Genomic DNA, 13994 nt, shown 5'->3' with positions numbered 1-13994 from the left:
CACTACTAATATGTAAAGGATTTTACTGATTACTCTATAACTAATCCAAAAGAAAGTGATATTGCAGAAAAGGTTAAAAAAAATGAAGAAGTGATATTCCGTTGATCTCAAAACAAAAAGTGATATTCATTTAGAGATGGATAAATTAATGAATCATCGGGTTAAGATTCTACAAATATAAAAATGCAAAGATATCAAGACTAGTATATAAAAGACATCGACCATTTAACTCGTAAAACAAAAAAAAATTCAATCGAAGGTCGTAAAATTGTATGTAGAACTGATTTTTATCTATGGTGATCTCAATATATTGTCCAGTACTTTCCATCTAGTGGGGGTGGATAATCATTGACGAATAGACACTAGTGCTGCCTAAACATAATATGTGGTAAGAAAATTGACCTATTACGCAAGATTTCAAAATTCTTGTAATCTCGGACCCAAAACGAAACCACACTAAAATATAATAGTGTTAGTCTGCATAGTCCTTTTTTTCTTATGTCGTAGGCGTGAGGTTTGTTTTCAACCTCTTTCCCTCAGAATTCAACTATTCTGAAAATTAGAAATTCCACCTAAATAGTTAGGAACCTTATACAATTGTCTCGTACATATGTGTTGCTTACACTAGATCGTGTGGCCACATTTGATTTTTTTTTAAACACATCATCTACTTCACTGTTACTGATTGATGGAGTAGAAAACTAGTATCAATGAGTTTTTTAATTACTTTTCTGGAAACATTTATAACCAACCCAATGTATCACAAGTTATGACAACTTCGTAAACAGGGTCCCTCCGTAACTTAAAACGTCTGGTTGTCTTCCATAAATACGAGAGAATGTCCCGGCGTTTTTTTTAATCTCCTCTTCTTAATGACTCGTCCAATCAAAAAACGGCAGGACCCTCCTACTCCTAGTGCTCAAACTAGAAGCGTGTGCGAGAGTGCTAGAGAGAGTATGGGTAATGTTCAAATCGACGGCTATTATTACTTCTCTCAAATTTTATCATTTCGCCACGTCATCGCTCTGAATTCGACAAGTCAGGTGATTTCTCCCAACTGTCTACTGTGTCTACCCAAAACTTTCATTCTTCACTTTTTCGATTTTTTTGTTAGTCAATCCCAACTTTCTTATTGCCCAATTAATTAACTATCAGTTCACTTGGACATTTTAATTGTGTTCTTGAAAAACTGAAATAAATTTCAACTGCATATTTGGGGTGCAAATGATTTAAAACATCATCAAAACTCGTTTGATAGAAATATGTTGAAAGATTTCCGTCATAAAACAACGATAAACAAACAAATATTATGAAATATTTTCAGATTACTTAGTTTTTTTGGTTTGGTTAAAATTTTATAATCATTTGATAACTGTCACAGAGATTTTAATATAAAAGTTATTTACCAACACACCTGACTCTGGGTGTGCAATGTAAAGACCGGTTTTGGAAGAGGGCCCATAATTATGAGTTGAGTGAAAGCCCAATCATATACACCAAGGCTCATATAAAGAACTTTAATTTAGAAGATTATCAGATGAGAAGAGGAGAGAAAACGAAGCCAAAATAACGATTTGTTCGCTTGCTTCCGATGATTGAAAGTTGATATTTCTTCCAAGAGACCTCCACGTGTAGGCGTAGCAAGGATTGGTTTCGTAATGTCCGTAATTTTTTGGTGACACAGACGCAACGCGCACAAAACGTGTTGCACGCTCTCTCGTTATAATTTTGTCGTCAGTCTTGTCTCATTTTTACTCATGAAGGTGAGAGAAAATGTTTTCTATTAACATCGGGGAACCAAACGTTTAATCGAAGTTTACTGTAAATGCGATAATTAAGCTCTCCCAAATTCCAAATCCTCCAACTCTGCATCTCGTTTTCATCAGTCTATTTGTTATTTTTTAAGAATTAATAAAATTACAATTAAATTGAAAATCAAATGCCTCCGTAGCATAGTGGTATTGCGTTCGCTTCGTAAGCGAAAGGCCGCGAGTTCGATCCTCGCCGGGGGCTTGTCCAATTATAATTTGTTTTTTTTTTTGTTTTCTATCTACCAGAAAACCCGCGGCGTTACTACAAAAAGCACTCTTTTTCACAATGTATTATATCACTCATGCTAGATTTACGGCAACTTCACTATCGATTCCTATAACGCTAGTTATGTTTTCGATTATTTTTTTTCCTATATTTCGATCAGACTCTATGGCTACCAAATAAATATCGATGCTGACAAAATCGTCTACAAAATTCGATCTGCGGTCTCGGTCTCCACAAGTTTATGAAATGAAATCCATTATGAGAAGACCACTATATATATATATATATATATCAGCCGGTCCAATACTTATCAAGTTGATTTTAGATATCTAATCATAGAAAAAAGGCGCATCATAACCAATCATTCATAAACAACATAACTTTTTATTACAAACTGAAATAATACAACAGAGATTATTTCACGAATCGAAAAAAAAAAGAAATTCAAAACCAAAAACCTTACAACAAATAGAACACACACGCACAACGACACATACGGCTCTCATGATTTATTCGATCCACAATTATATATGCCAAACAAAAACTAATTAACAAGACGACATCGTATCGAATAGTCGCAGCAAATCATGAGTTTTTTTTTTTTTGTTTGCTTAAGGGCACTTGCGGCGACCACCGTGGGTGGTGAGGCTAGCGTAGCACTCGCACTTGTCGTAGTTTCCGTAAGTGCCAGGTGGCACACAGTTGCACCTGGCGCAGCAAGTCCCGCACGCTCTGTGACAAAGGTTGGGTCTACTTGAGAGCCTGCACCGTGCTACACACGCACTTCCACAATCTACGAGAACAAAACGTTATTGATTTTACTAATTAGAACGTCAGTTTTTTTTTTTTTAATATAAAACTTATTTGGAACATTATGTGTATGTGTGTACATATAATTACCAATTTTACTGCCGTAACCATCCTTTTTGTTTGAGTTTTCCTGAATGAATATTCGAAAAAGATCAAATATTTATGAGAATTATATATACGACAAAAAAAATGTAAACCAATGTTGTACTGATTTTGTGATGAAATCAAACATACCACATCGGCCTGGACGAGTTGTAGAACAAGAAGAGATATGAGAAGGGAAGCAATAAGGGCTTTTGATAAAGCCATAATATTCGAAGGAGATGAATATAAAATATGTGAGAGCTAGCTCAATGAAAGAAAAATTTGTGTGTTTTGAGTTGTTGTGTGTAAATGAGAATTTAGATGCGTCTATTTATAGCCCCTTCTTTCGATGGAAAGCCGACCCCATTTTTTGGTCTAGACTATTCTTTTTTTAGTTTAATTATTTCTTAATATTTTCACTTTTTATGAAACAAATAATTGAAATTGGCTTCCGAGTTTCAGAATTCGATCATGAAACAAATATATAACTCTATACTAAACATAGTCTTCGAAAATAAATAATTTGTAATTAATTTTTTTTGATAACTTATGTTTTCATTATATTTGTCTAATAAATAAAAAAAATTTTGTTTATATTTATTTTTTATGTACAATTTTGTGATTGCTTTAACTAAAAAAGGAGTATAATTCTGTGATAGCTTTACTTCTTTATTTCCTTCAAAATGGGTCGGTTGGTGCGTATAAAAGTTGTGCGTACGCGGAGATGAGAATATTATGGTGGGAGAGAAGTTGTATTATGTGTGGTCTCTTGTTTTAATTTGATCAATGGATTCGGTATAGTTTTTCTCCACCGTATTTATATTATAAAATTATTTGAATTTCGGAAATTTTATGTGAAATTTTGCTATAAAATCCAAAAAATTACTGTGTAACTGTATAGACTTATACGTATATAGCTAAACTTAATTTATTATTGGTTGCCCTTGGGTTTGGTAAGTGATATAAAAATATATATATTTCACTTGAACATTGACTTTTGACTTTCACAGTAATCGTGGTTTTTTTTTTTGACTGTTAATTATATATCGATCAAGTCTTGACGTATACACGGACTGACTACTCGTTCCGGTTTTGAAGTATGTACGCTCTTTCTACGATGTATATAATCTGTGGAAAAAAAGGAACACATTTTTGTTTCCCTTACAATCAAACTTGAATCGAATTTGTGTTTGTTAACTTATAGCAAATAGATTGAGTGAACACCATAAATTTTAGAATGTCCAAAAGTGTTTTTGGTTTTGCGTGGGTGACGTCCATGCCTAATTTTAAGTTTTATTTTGTGTTGTTCTCCGTTGTTTTGGGAATCCATTGCAACTGTTTGAGGAAAATAAGACAAATGGAACAAAAATAAAAATAAAAGGAAAAATAAAATTTAAGAAAATAAAATTGTGAGTAAATTAATGACGAAACAAGGACATAGACTAAACCCAAAAAAAAAGAGGGACTTATTAGAAGAGTTGATGTGGTTATAGACAAGAAGGATGAGGGGATATAGACTTGAGTGGTCCTTTTTGAGAATACTTCATTTCACAGCTTGCACTTCTTCTTATGAGTTATGACCCACTCTTCGTCTATATATATTTCCTCTTTTTCTTTTGTTTTAAATAGATTTCTAGATCAATCTTTATGTTTTGTTTTGAACGTATTATTGGTATTTATGGTCCACTCTTCGTTGTTTTTCTATTTCATTTTTTATTAGTATATTTGCAGAAATGTTTCAACGGAATTCTTGTGATTTAGGTTTACGAATGATGTTCATATATTCTAGACCATGCCTAGGTTCGTAGGAGTCATTAAAAATACAGAGGGCTTCAACACATGAATATATATAAACGCATGAATTAGAATTACCGCTGGTACATAGATGCAACTGACCAGTAGAATTATAAGAATTTAAACGAAATAGAGGCCAAAAAAAATCTCTGAAATATAGTTGATCTGTGTATCGTTGTACCGTTGTAAACTTGTAGTAGCCGGAAAAAATATTACATTTGAAATCTTTTAATGACAAACATATTACATATGTGAATTAAAATTTTAATGATAACATTTACAAAAAGTTTGGTATTTATTTGGTATTTTGTCAACTACTGTATTGTTGAAGTTCGAAATAATATAGATAGAAACACTGGAAAGGAAGAGAAAGTGAGAGGTCACGGATCTTCTGTCTTCTGTGTTTGGTTTTTTCACCAACCTTATCGACTCCAACACCATCCCGCACGCACACTAAACACACATCCTACACAAAGTCTATACTATAGTCCTTTAGTTTGGTAAATGATTAAACAAAAAAATAATTGAGGCACATATATATTTATGCATGGGAATGTCACTTCAATTGTCATCGCTCACACCTTGCTATTCACACGTTCGGTATTCGTCTTTCATTAAACTCTACGATAAGTCAAATATTTGCATCCAACTAGAGACATTTATTTGAGTTTTATCGATATATATTTTTTTTTGGTAAACAGTTTTATCGATATATACTCCCTCGATTTCAAATTAATACTAGATATTTTAGAAAAAAAAATTGTTTCATGAAATATAAGTTTCTTTTTGGATCCAGGATACTGATTAACAATTTATCAACGAAAATCAGATATGGCTCCATTTAATTCATAAACATATCGTGAATTAAGCAGTTAAAATTATAATTAAGGGACAAAAAAACTGGGAATATGAATCATAATTTATAGCATAAAGAAATGAAATACTGGGATGAAATGCAAAACAAGTAAATATCGGACAAGATTAGTTTCCTAAATCGTATTAGTTGTTTGAATATCTTGATCGCCATTCAGAGAATCAAAGGTTAAAGCCTGGCTACCTTAATTGCAATTCATTCAACATTCATTCAAAGATTAAGTCTATCGAAAATACTAGATAATTTTATATGTTTTGAAGAGTGTTTTCAAGAAATCGTCCTCGTGAAGTACGACACATTTTATTAATTAAATTTGAAATTAGTGGTGGCCTTTTATGTTAACGAACATATAAAAAGTAAAACAGATTAAGAAAAAGTGATAGAGAAGTGAGTTCTTAGGACAGCTGTGAAGTGTTGTTATTCACTTAACAGCTATTATATAGCTAATTGCCAACCTGTGATCTCTTTTACTTTCTTTTGTTTCCATCCCTGTCCAATTTATAATAGATACTAGCTAGGGTAGACTAAAGTTTGTAGTAAAATAGTGTGTGTTAGTATTGTTATCGTATGATAATCTAAATATTAAACTCGAAATCGAGTGTAATGAGTTATAATGTGATTTTGCAGATGTATCTAACGAATGAATCGTTAATTACATGTGGAATGGTAGAAACAATTTCAAAAACATTAGGATTTATACAGGATAATATATCAAAAAGAAAAGAATGTGGCGTGTAATTTCATTAACATTTTTCACTCGGTATACATCCAGTATCTGGTAGAATATTAGGTGATATGATTACAAAGTTCCCAGCTGTAGCCGCCGCCAAAAGAGTCGAAATCGAATAAACAATAAGTATGGATAAGCTTAAGAACTTTTCAGTTAAAAATAATAATCTACAAATAAAAAATTAAAGCTGAAAGAAACAAACAATAGCATCAATCATCATCACTCTCTTTTAAGTCTTTTATCGTAACTAATTCGTTTGAAGAGACGAAAGGAAAAAAGTCGGAATATTTATTTGGAAAAATAAAGCATTAACTACTTTTCTCTGTAACGATGGTAATTTGTCTTCTTTCAACTCAAAACTTCATAACATGCATGGATGAAAAAACTTAAGAAACTTTACTACGTGTCTCTCTCTCCACAATTGGTATCAAGTATCTACCAAATAAGGTATAATAAAAAAAGGTGGTATATTTACCATCTAGAATTGCATAATACAAAGAAAATAAATAAAAAACTTTTTTAACCAACAAAAAAGTTCAGCACATAAGTTTGCTTCATTTATTTTGAAGTCGAATTTTGGTCTTGAAGACTTCCTTCTTCCTCCTATAAACTTAGTTCTGAAGCACTTTAACCTTGGCCAAGCTTGTAGATCCTTCAAAACTTCAATGAAGATTTGAGAATCTGCTTTCAAAAAAAGGACTTCTTCATCGGTACAAAGATTATACAAGCAAGGCACAGCTCAAAGAAGAGAAATACGTATCCCAAATCTATACGTTCCATCTTTTACCAAAAAGAAAAAAAATCTATACGTTCCATCAATCCATGATGCTTTTACACTACATTTTAGAGTAGTTGAAAGAGGGCACATTTGACTTCAGCCTGGCTGCAGCTAGGAGTTGATTCACGTGCACTTATTTGATTATCTCACAATACCAAATGCATTTCCGAGTATTTCATATTTCCTTAAGTTAAAGTCAAGTTTTGTGTTGTTTAACACAGAATTAAAATTATGATTAATGTATGTAATGGTTTTCTCAGCATTAAAAGTATATAGGTAAACTTTGAAATTCAGTCCCCCTATTTTCTCTCTTTTTCTTCGTGGAATATCCCCCAAAATAAAGTTAAAACTAAATTAAGATAGTAAACGTACCATCTAAATTTTACATCCCTAAACGTATAACAAAATATGTAGTAAAAAATCAAAAGCTGAGAGGCTAATATTCAAGATTAATATGTCAAAATCTATCAACTCCTTTTTTTTCTTTACAATCCTCCAAAAAAAAAAGAACATAAAAGTCAGAGGAAGAGTTTAGAGAAGACTAAAACGATAGCCTGCAAAAACATAGAGCCAAACTCCATACCATAAGCACAAAGCCACACAGTATCTTCTTCTCTCTTCTCCAGCAAATTTTACACAACACCTGATGGGAGACGAAGAACGAGCTGACCGCCCATTAAACTGCCAAACACCAAAAAAGACATAAACTCTTAGAACACCCATCAATGTCATTATTGAGCTTAGAGATCAGCCATCACATAACATAATTACAATTACTCATGATTAGCAAGAACACTGATGGTTTACCTCTGGATATAATAGTAGCAGAAGTCCGCGAGAATGAAGGTCTGGATGATTTCAGAGAGCAAGACCATTATAGGCCAGAAACCATATCCTAAAGCAGTCAATAACCGCCCCCTAGTGTCCAAAACCTACAGTTATCGTACACCACAATCAAGTTCACAAAGCTGTGTATATATGGAGGTTTATAGTTTGGAGGAGCGGTAAAAAAAATGAACAAACCTGAAGGACCCAGTGTGCACAACTCAAGAACCTAGCTATCCCCAAAGCAAATACGTAATGTGCTGTGAATGGCTCCACAATCTGAGACAAGACATGCGTTACTAGTTTAATCGGTAAGGGATAGAGACTGATATTTAAGCTTTTTGAAGTACCTTAGTGTTTTGCATGACTCTAAGTTGAGGAAGGACTGAAACAGCTTCAAGGTAAACGCAGAAGGCCCAAGAAATCTTATTGATTATATGGTGATGTGTGGATGGGTGAATTAGGACTGATAGAACAGCACATGGTATAACCTGCAGCCATATTTTTTTTTAAAAAAAAAAAGCTCGGTAACATTTTGATAATATTTTACAAAATGATCTGTATAGAGTAAGAAGAAGCAGCTCTTTTAGATGATCTAATAAGGAAGTGAATTGATGTAAAGGATGTGCTACTTGACCTTCTTCAAATATATGATTCACAATCTTCAAAGAAAACAAGCTGAGATCTCGATAAAGAAGCAACTAAATAGAAGAAAACAACAACTTACGACGTAGTAGATAGCGAAATTGTCTTTGTCTTCCATGTAACTAGCTTTGAGCTTAAAACGGATCATATAGATAACCCAAAGGGTAGTCACCAATGTAGCCGAATCAAGCAATGTGTGAATATCAAATTCCATCACAAAACTACAATACAGCCTCACGGCCAAAAACAGAGCCGTTAGCTCTTGTGACTTCAGAGATAATCCTGTAAAAAAATAACCAGATTGCAATTAAACCTACTTGAGTGTTCATCAGACCTCTATCAATTCTCAAATCTAATCAATTCTCTCATTCAATCTACTCCCGAGGGAAACCCTAATTCGAAAATCGAAGCGGATCGGGGAAAATCGATTCGGAATGACCCGTGCTGGATCAACAACTAAACCTAGAGACCCAGAATTTCAAAATCAAGAAATTTCGAGACTTTAGCAAAGAGCAAGAGAGATTACCTGCGCAAGTCTTCTCCTTGGTGAGTTTGTAGATGAGAACAGAGATTCCGAGGGCATGAACAGCCTCGGCGGCGACGAAAAGGTTGTCGTGATCATGAACAATCATTCTTAGGAAAACGAGAGCAGTCATGGCTGAAACAACACCGAGAAAAGCTTTGACCTTCGGTGGTTGCCGGCGAACCCATGTCGTCACGGCGTGAATCGGCCTCTTCGCCGCCTTCATCCTCGATTCGTTCATCACTTCCTTTCCAAAGATAGAAACAGTAAAGTAGAATCCTTCGGCTGCTTGGTTCGAAGATTATAGAAACAGATCTGCCTTATGTGCAATTTGATTATTACACTGTTTTTTTTTTTTGGATTTGGAGTGGGAACTTGAAAAGGTTAATGCAACCATAACTACTCTTTTTCATTTTTTTTCTTACACAACAAAACAAAAAAAAAAGTTCGAAAGTCTGACTCTTTGCGGTGGTAACACGTGGAAGGTTAATTTTGTTTAGGTGAAAATTAGATTCGTGGTGAGCCAACGACTCTGCCTTTGTCTCTTTGTATCCATAGAAAAAATAAAGGGTGGTATTTAAACGTTTAATTTTTTTTTTGTCATTTCAATTTAGAATATTTGTAATGAATTGTTCAATGGTTTAGATGGATTATGTAAATTCATAATTATTGTGAATTTTATGCATTGTATTTGATTGAATTGTATCTATATTATCGTTTTTGTTTTCTGGTAAATACTGTTTGATCTTACATTCTTACTGTCCTATTACAAAGAGAGGATGAGAAACGAGTAAGCATCGATCGATCAAGAAGACTTTGTAACATTCAAAACATTCAAATCCTTGACCCAATGGATCACCACCAACATGAGGAGACAAAAACAATAACAAAAACAAAGACTGAGTATGAATCAGCCGGTTTGGTTTCAAACCATGACTGGTTTAGTATACACTTCATTAGATTCAAATGGAAACAAAAATTGTAGAGTAGTATTCAAAGAGACAAAAGACCATCAGTATAGTAACAAAACTGTAACTCTTCCTTTAGTTCCCCAAAATCCTTCTCTTCATTCTTGCTCGGGTAGTAAATCTTCAACCGGCTCGGAAACAGAACCTGGAAGAGCACACAATCAGACTGTATATCATGAATCCTGACCGGAAACGAAGGATAGTAACGGAACAACGTTTCTTTGAGACCAATGTGGTGCGTTTTAACCCAAGAAGATCCTTTGGAGCCATTCATCATCCAAATCTCCATGTTTGGCTCAAGAGAATTGTAATCTACAGCCCAAAGATTCCCTCTAATTCCGCATAAGCTAAAGTCGTGATGAGGCTTGTCTTCAAAACATTGCGGTGGAGGCAGAACAGAGAAATTCTCATGTTCTAGAGAGAAAGACACGATCTTTGTTGGAACACCTTTTGTTGTCCAGTAAAGGAACCCATCAGCGTGAACTGGAGGGTATGGTCGTAGAAGATAAGGACATTCTTCTTCTTTTGACTTCCATGGCGAGACCTCCAGATGATACTTGTAAGTTTTGGCGCTGATGGTAAAAGTCAGTATCTCGAATTTGCAGATCGGGTGATAAGGAAGGATAAATCTGATGAATTTGTATTGTAATGTCGAGGAAACGAAGCCGAAGGAGAACACATTTTCTGCAGAAGAAGGATAAGAGGAGGATTTGGGTATTTCTAGGGTTTTTTTATTAATAGGGTCGAAGAGAAATTGTTCCTTGTCAGACACGATACAAAGAAACTGATGGTCAGAAGAGAAGACTCTGACTCTTTGTCCGAGGAAGCTTTTGGTGATAGGTTTTTGCGTTTCCAAACCGTTGCGTTCTATAGGTTTTTGCGTTCCCAAACCGTTGCGTTCTACAATGAGTGATGTCCTTAAAGCGGTGAGAGCGGTGAGAGCGGTGTGAACGAGGAGAGCAGCTTCGTTGGACTTAGTAAAGAGGAAGAGTTTGAGCTCCACAACTAGGGATCCGTAGAAAGGAGTGAAGGCGGTGAGGATGGAGGAGGAATTTAGGGCAACGTGGAGGTGGAGACGGAGAAAATAGGGTTCGGAGACTATGGAGTTGAATTGCTTTGAAACTAATCGGAGTTTTGGTGATGTTTTGCCCGGAAAAAAAGAGAGGATTTTGATGATAACTTCCGGAGGCAGAGAAGAAGAAGAGGAATACATCTTTTCAAGTAACCGGAGAAAGCATGTGGATGTGTATATATATATGTGTAAATGCGTGTTTGCCAAGGATTCAAGTTAGGAAGTTATGAGTAAGAAAGTCAAGTATTCCAATTTAATTACTATTTTATTCTTTAATTTAGATTTGGTCGAATCTTCAAAACTAGGGATAATAATATACACTGTAACGGAAATATATCGATTGGTAGCGTTTTTATTCTTCTACGTATTCGACAAGTTCAATAATTAAAACGAAAGTTCTAATACGCAATCAATTTGTGAACAAAAGCTAGTTTAATACATGCATATAAATGCTAATTAGTTCAAAACAGTTTAAATCGTCTAGGTTTTGGCTACGCGTTCTAGATGTTAGACGGAAGGTCATCTCCCGATTATCCTTTCTTACGATAACATCTCCAAAACATGTTATCGTAAGTAGTTTTATCTTTTGAAAAATGCAATAATAATAGCAAATAGTTATTATAAAAATATAACATGGTAAAATTATGCATTAGTGAATACCTTATTAATTAACATGTAGTTCTTGTAAATATATTTTTCATTGTCTGGTGTTGATTATTATCTCCATAGCCATCCATTGTTTGCAATAAAACTTGAGCCAATGTCCCATGTCAGAAATCAGACTCTCTCGCTGCAAAACTAACTGTTAGTCAATCGAAGATTCTTTTGGTACAAAAGTAATGAGCCCAAAACTAATTGATAGTCATTCGAATGTTTGAGTACATTGTCAAAGGCCCAAATCTTTTTATCTTTTCTATTATAAGATGCAAGTACAATGATGTAAAAAAAAAAAAGAAGATGCAAGTACTAATAAAAGGGATATATCTACAATGTTTTACCATCGGTTTAACTAAATTACTTGGGATTAGTGTTTTTATTTATAAAATAGATCCGCATTTGGTTCACAACGAATTAGCCCAGAAGCTAACCTTATCATCATCGCTACACATAATAAGGCATAGGCAAATAAATTTGAAAGTGTTGAATTCATTTTGGTTTCAAGAAGATTAACTTCTGTGTTAGCTAAAGACCAGATAAACAAGAATACCACCAGTAGTTCTCCTTTTTTGTTTTTGTATGTATTTTCCCCCAAAATTGACATAAGTTAGATGGCCGAAAAGGTAATAACCGACCAAAACAAGAAATCCGAAAATGATTCAAAAGTAATAAACAATAAGAGAAGAAAAAAAAAACATTGGGCCATGAATTTAACACAAAAAATATGTAATGACACGTGTCATAAAGCTAGACCATCAGACGCTATGTGATAGTAAATGAAAATAAATAAATAAAAAATGAAACAAAATCTTCCGAAGAAGATTTATCTCATTAACCCAATCGCTTCAAGGCGAGAGACCCCAAAAACAAATATTCGTCTCCCCAAGAGAATGTGGAAGAAGAAGAAGAATAAACAGAGCACAACAATGGAAGATCATCACGGTTCACTCCGTTACCGTGACGGAGAAGTCAAAGAAGATTTCTTCGATAAAACCGACTACGAAGTTTCTACAATCTTATTGGAGCTTTCACATCCCGTCGTATTCTCTTCGAATTCTCTTTGTCTACATAAATGGGGTCGCACTAAAAAGAGGTCAAGTTCCATTCTCCTGAATCCGCCGGTGATAAAATCGCTGCCGTGTACAGACGTCGGCGAGATGGGAAGTACTTCCAGTTCGTCGTGCTTAACCGGCGAGGCCAAGAAAACCAATCCTCAAAGCGTAATTCTCAATATTCTCTGCTTATTTTTTTCTGTTTTATGGATTTTTTAATTTTTTTTACCAAAGGTATTCGTCTATTCGAATCTGTTGACTTGTTTGAGATTTTTTTTGTTTTGTTTAATTTACTACTCTTGTTTCTGTTTTTTTTTGGTTTTTATTCTGTCTTCATTTATAAAATTCGACAAATTGAATCTGAATAGCTGAATCTGTTACTTGTTAATTGTTTGTGTGTTTTTTGCGATATATACGACAGTTTAAGAAAGGTTTAGAAGAAGAATTTTCTACGACAAATCAAAGATCGAAGCCTCAGATTACTTCTCAGCCAAACGCATCATGCTCGCTTCTCGAGGTAATTCTCTTTTTTCCTTTTAATTATTTTCCCCTTGTATATCAAAAAAAATGTAAGCTTTTTTTTGTGATATTGTTTCCATTTGTAAAATATTCTGTGAATATACAGGCGGAGATGGGTTTAATTAGGGCTCAAGTTGGGTTGCTAGCCCAGCAGCCCATTGGAGATCAGAGAAGAATAGATTATCAAAACTTGTTTCATCCACAACCGTCGATATGCGGTGGTGATCGTACGGCCTACGTGAGGGATGTTGAAACGACGTCGATGCTACACCAAGGGAGGGGTGACTTGGAACGACGTGGCTTTGATCTGAACCTTCCAGCTGCAGAGGAAGGTAACCGTATCGACACCATGTTTGGTTTTCATAGAGTGGCAAATAATAAAGCCCAAGCAGCTGCTCAAGCACGACAAAGACGATTAGGTTTAATTCGATCTAAGAAGCTTTCTAGTAGATTTATTTCTCCACAACAATTCAAGTAGGAATGGGGCTTTTCTGAAAGAAAAAAAAACTTTTTTGAAGGGTACTTAGCTAATATATAGATTTTTGATGCGAATATGTAACCAAAATTGCAAGTTTCCATTTGGAGAAGGGGCAAGTTTTGGTTTTGTATAATTTATAAATGGAAAC

General features: G+C 34.4%; 3 protein-coding genes and 1 non-coding gene across 4 annotated transcripts; 2 read left to right on the top strand and 2 right to left on the bottom strand.

Moving 5' to 3' along the window:
- The first annotated feature begins 1941 nt into the window (after positions 1–1941).
- On the top strand, positions 1942–2013 carry TRNAT-CGU. Its single transcript has one exon. It is a non-coding gene; the product is annotated as a tRNA-Thr (tRNA).
- A 371-nt stretch (positions 2014–2384) lies between these two features.
- On the bottom strand, positions 2385–3238 carry LOC18008809 (gibberellin-regulated protein 1). The gene is made up of 3 exons (XM_006390214.2): positions 3082–3238; positions 2938–2977; positions 2385–2830 (listed from the first exon to the last, which is right to left on the bottom strand). The coding sequence occupies exons 1-3, from the start codon at positions 3154–3156 to the stop codon at positions 2649–2651; spliced, it is 297 nt and encodes a 98-aa protein (XP_006390276.1). The 5' UTR covers positions 3157–3238; the 3' UTR covers positions 2385–2648.
- Positions 3239–7523: 4285 nt separating this feature from the next.
- LOC18008634 (putative ER lumen protein-retaining receptor C28H8.4) lies at positions 7524–9463 on the bottom strand. Its single transcript, XM_006390213.2, has 6 exons — positions 9104–9463; positions 8660–8859; positions 8283–8423; positions 8131–8211; positions 7915–8039; positions 7524–7788 (listed from the first exon to the last, which is right to left on the bottom strand). Exons 1-6 carry the CDS (start codon positions 9339–9341, stop codon positions 7740–7742), a joined length of 834 nt encoding a protein of 277 aa, XP_006390275.1. The 5' UTR covers positions 9342–9463; the 3' UTR covers positions 7524–7739.
- A 3199-nt stretch (positions 9464–12662) lies between these two features.
- On the top strand, positions 12663–13986 carry LOC18008749. Its single transcript, XM_006390212.2, has 3 exons — positions 12663–13017; positions 13271–13366; positions 13475–13986. Exons 1-3 carry the CDS (start codon positions 12688–12690, stop codon positions 13844–13846), a joined length of 798 nt encoding a protein of 265 aa, XP_006390274.1. The 5' UTR covers positions 12663–12687; the 3' UTR covers positions 13847–13986.
- The last annotated feature ends 8 nt before the right edge of the window (positions 13987–13994 follow it).

This window comes from Eutrema salsugineum, unplaced genomic scaffold, assembly GCF_000478725.1.
Source record: "Eutrema salsugineum unplaced genomic scaffold, Eutsalg1_0 scaffold_9, whole genome shotgun sequence".
Classification (NCBI taxonomy): domain Eukaryota; kingdom Viridiplantae; phylum Streptophyta; class Magnoliopsida; order Brassicales; family Brassicaceae; genus Eutrema; species Eutrema salsugineum.
The sequence above is the reverse complement of the archived record's forward strand: the minus strand, read 5'-3'. Positions and strand labels throughout refer to the sequence as shown.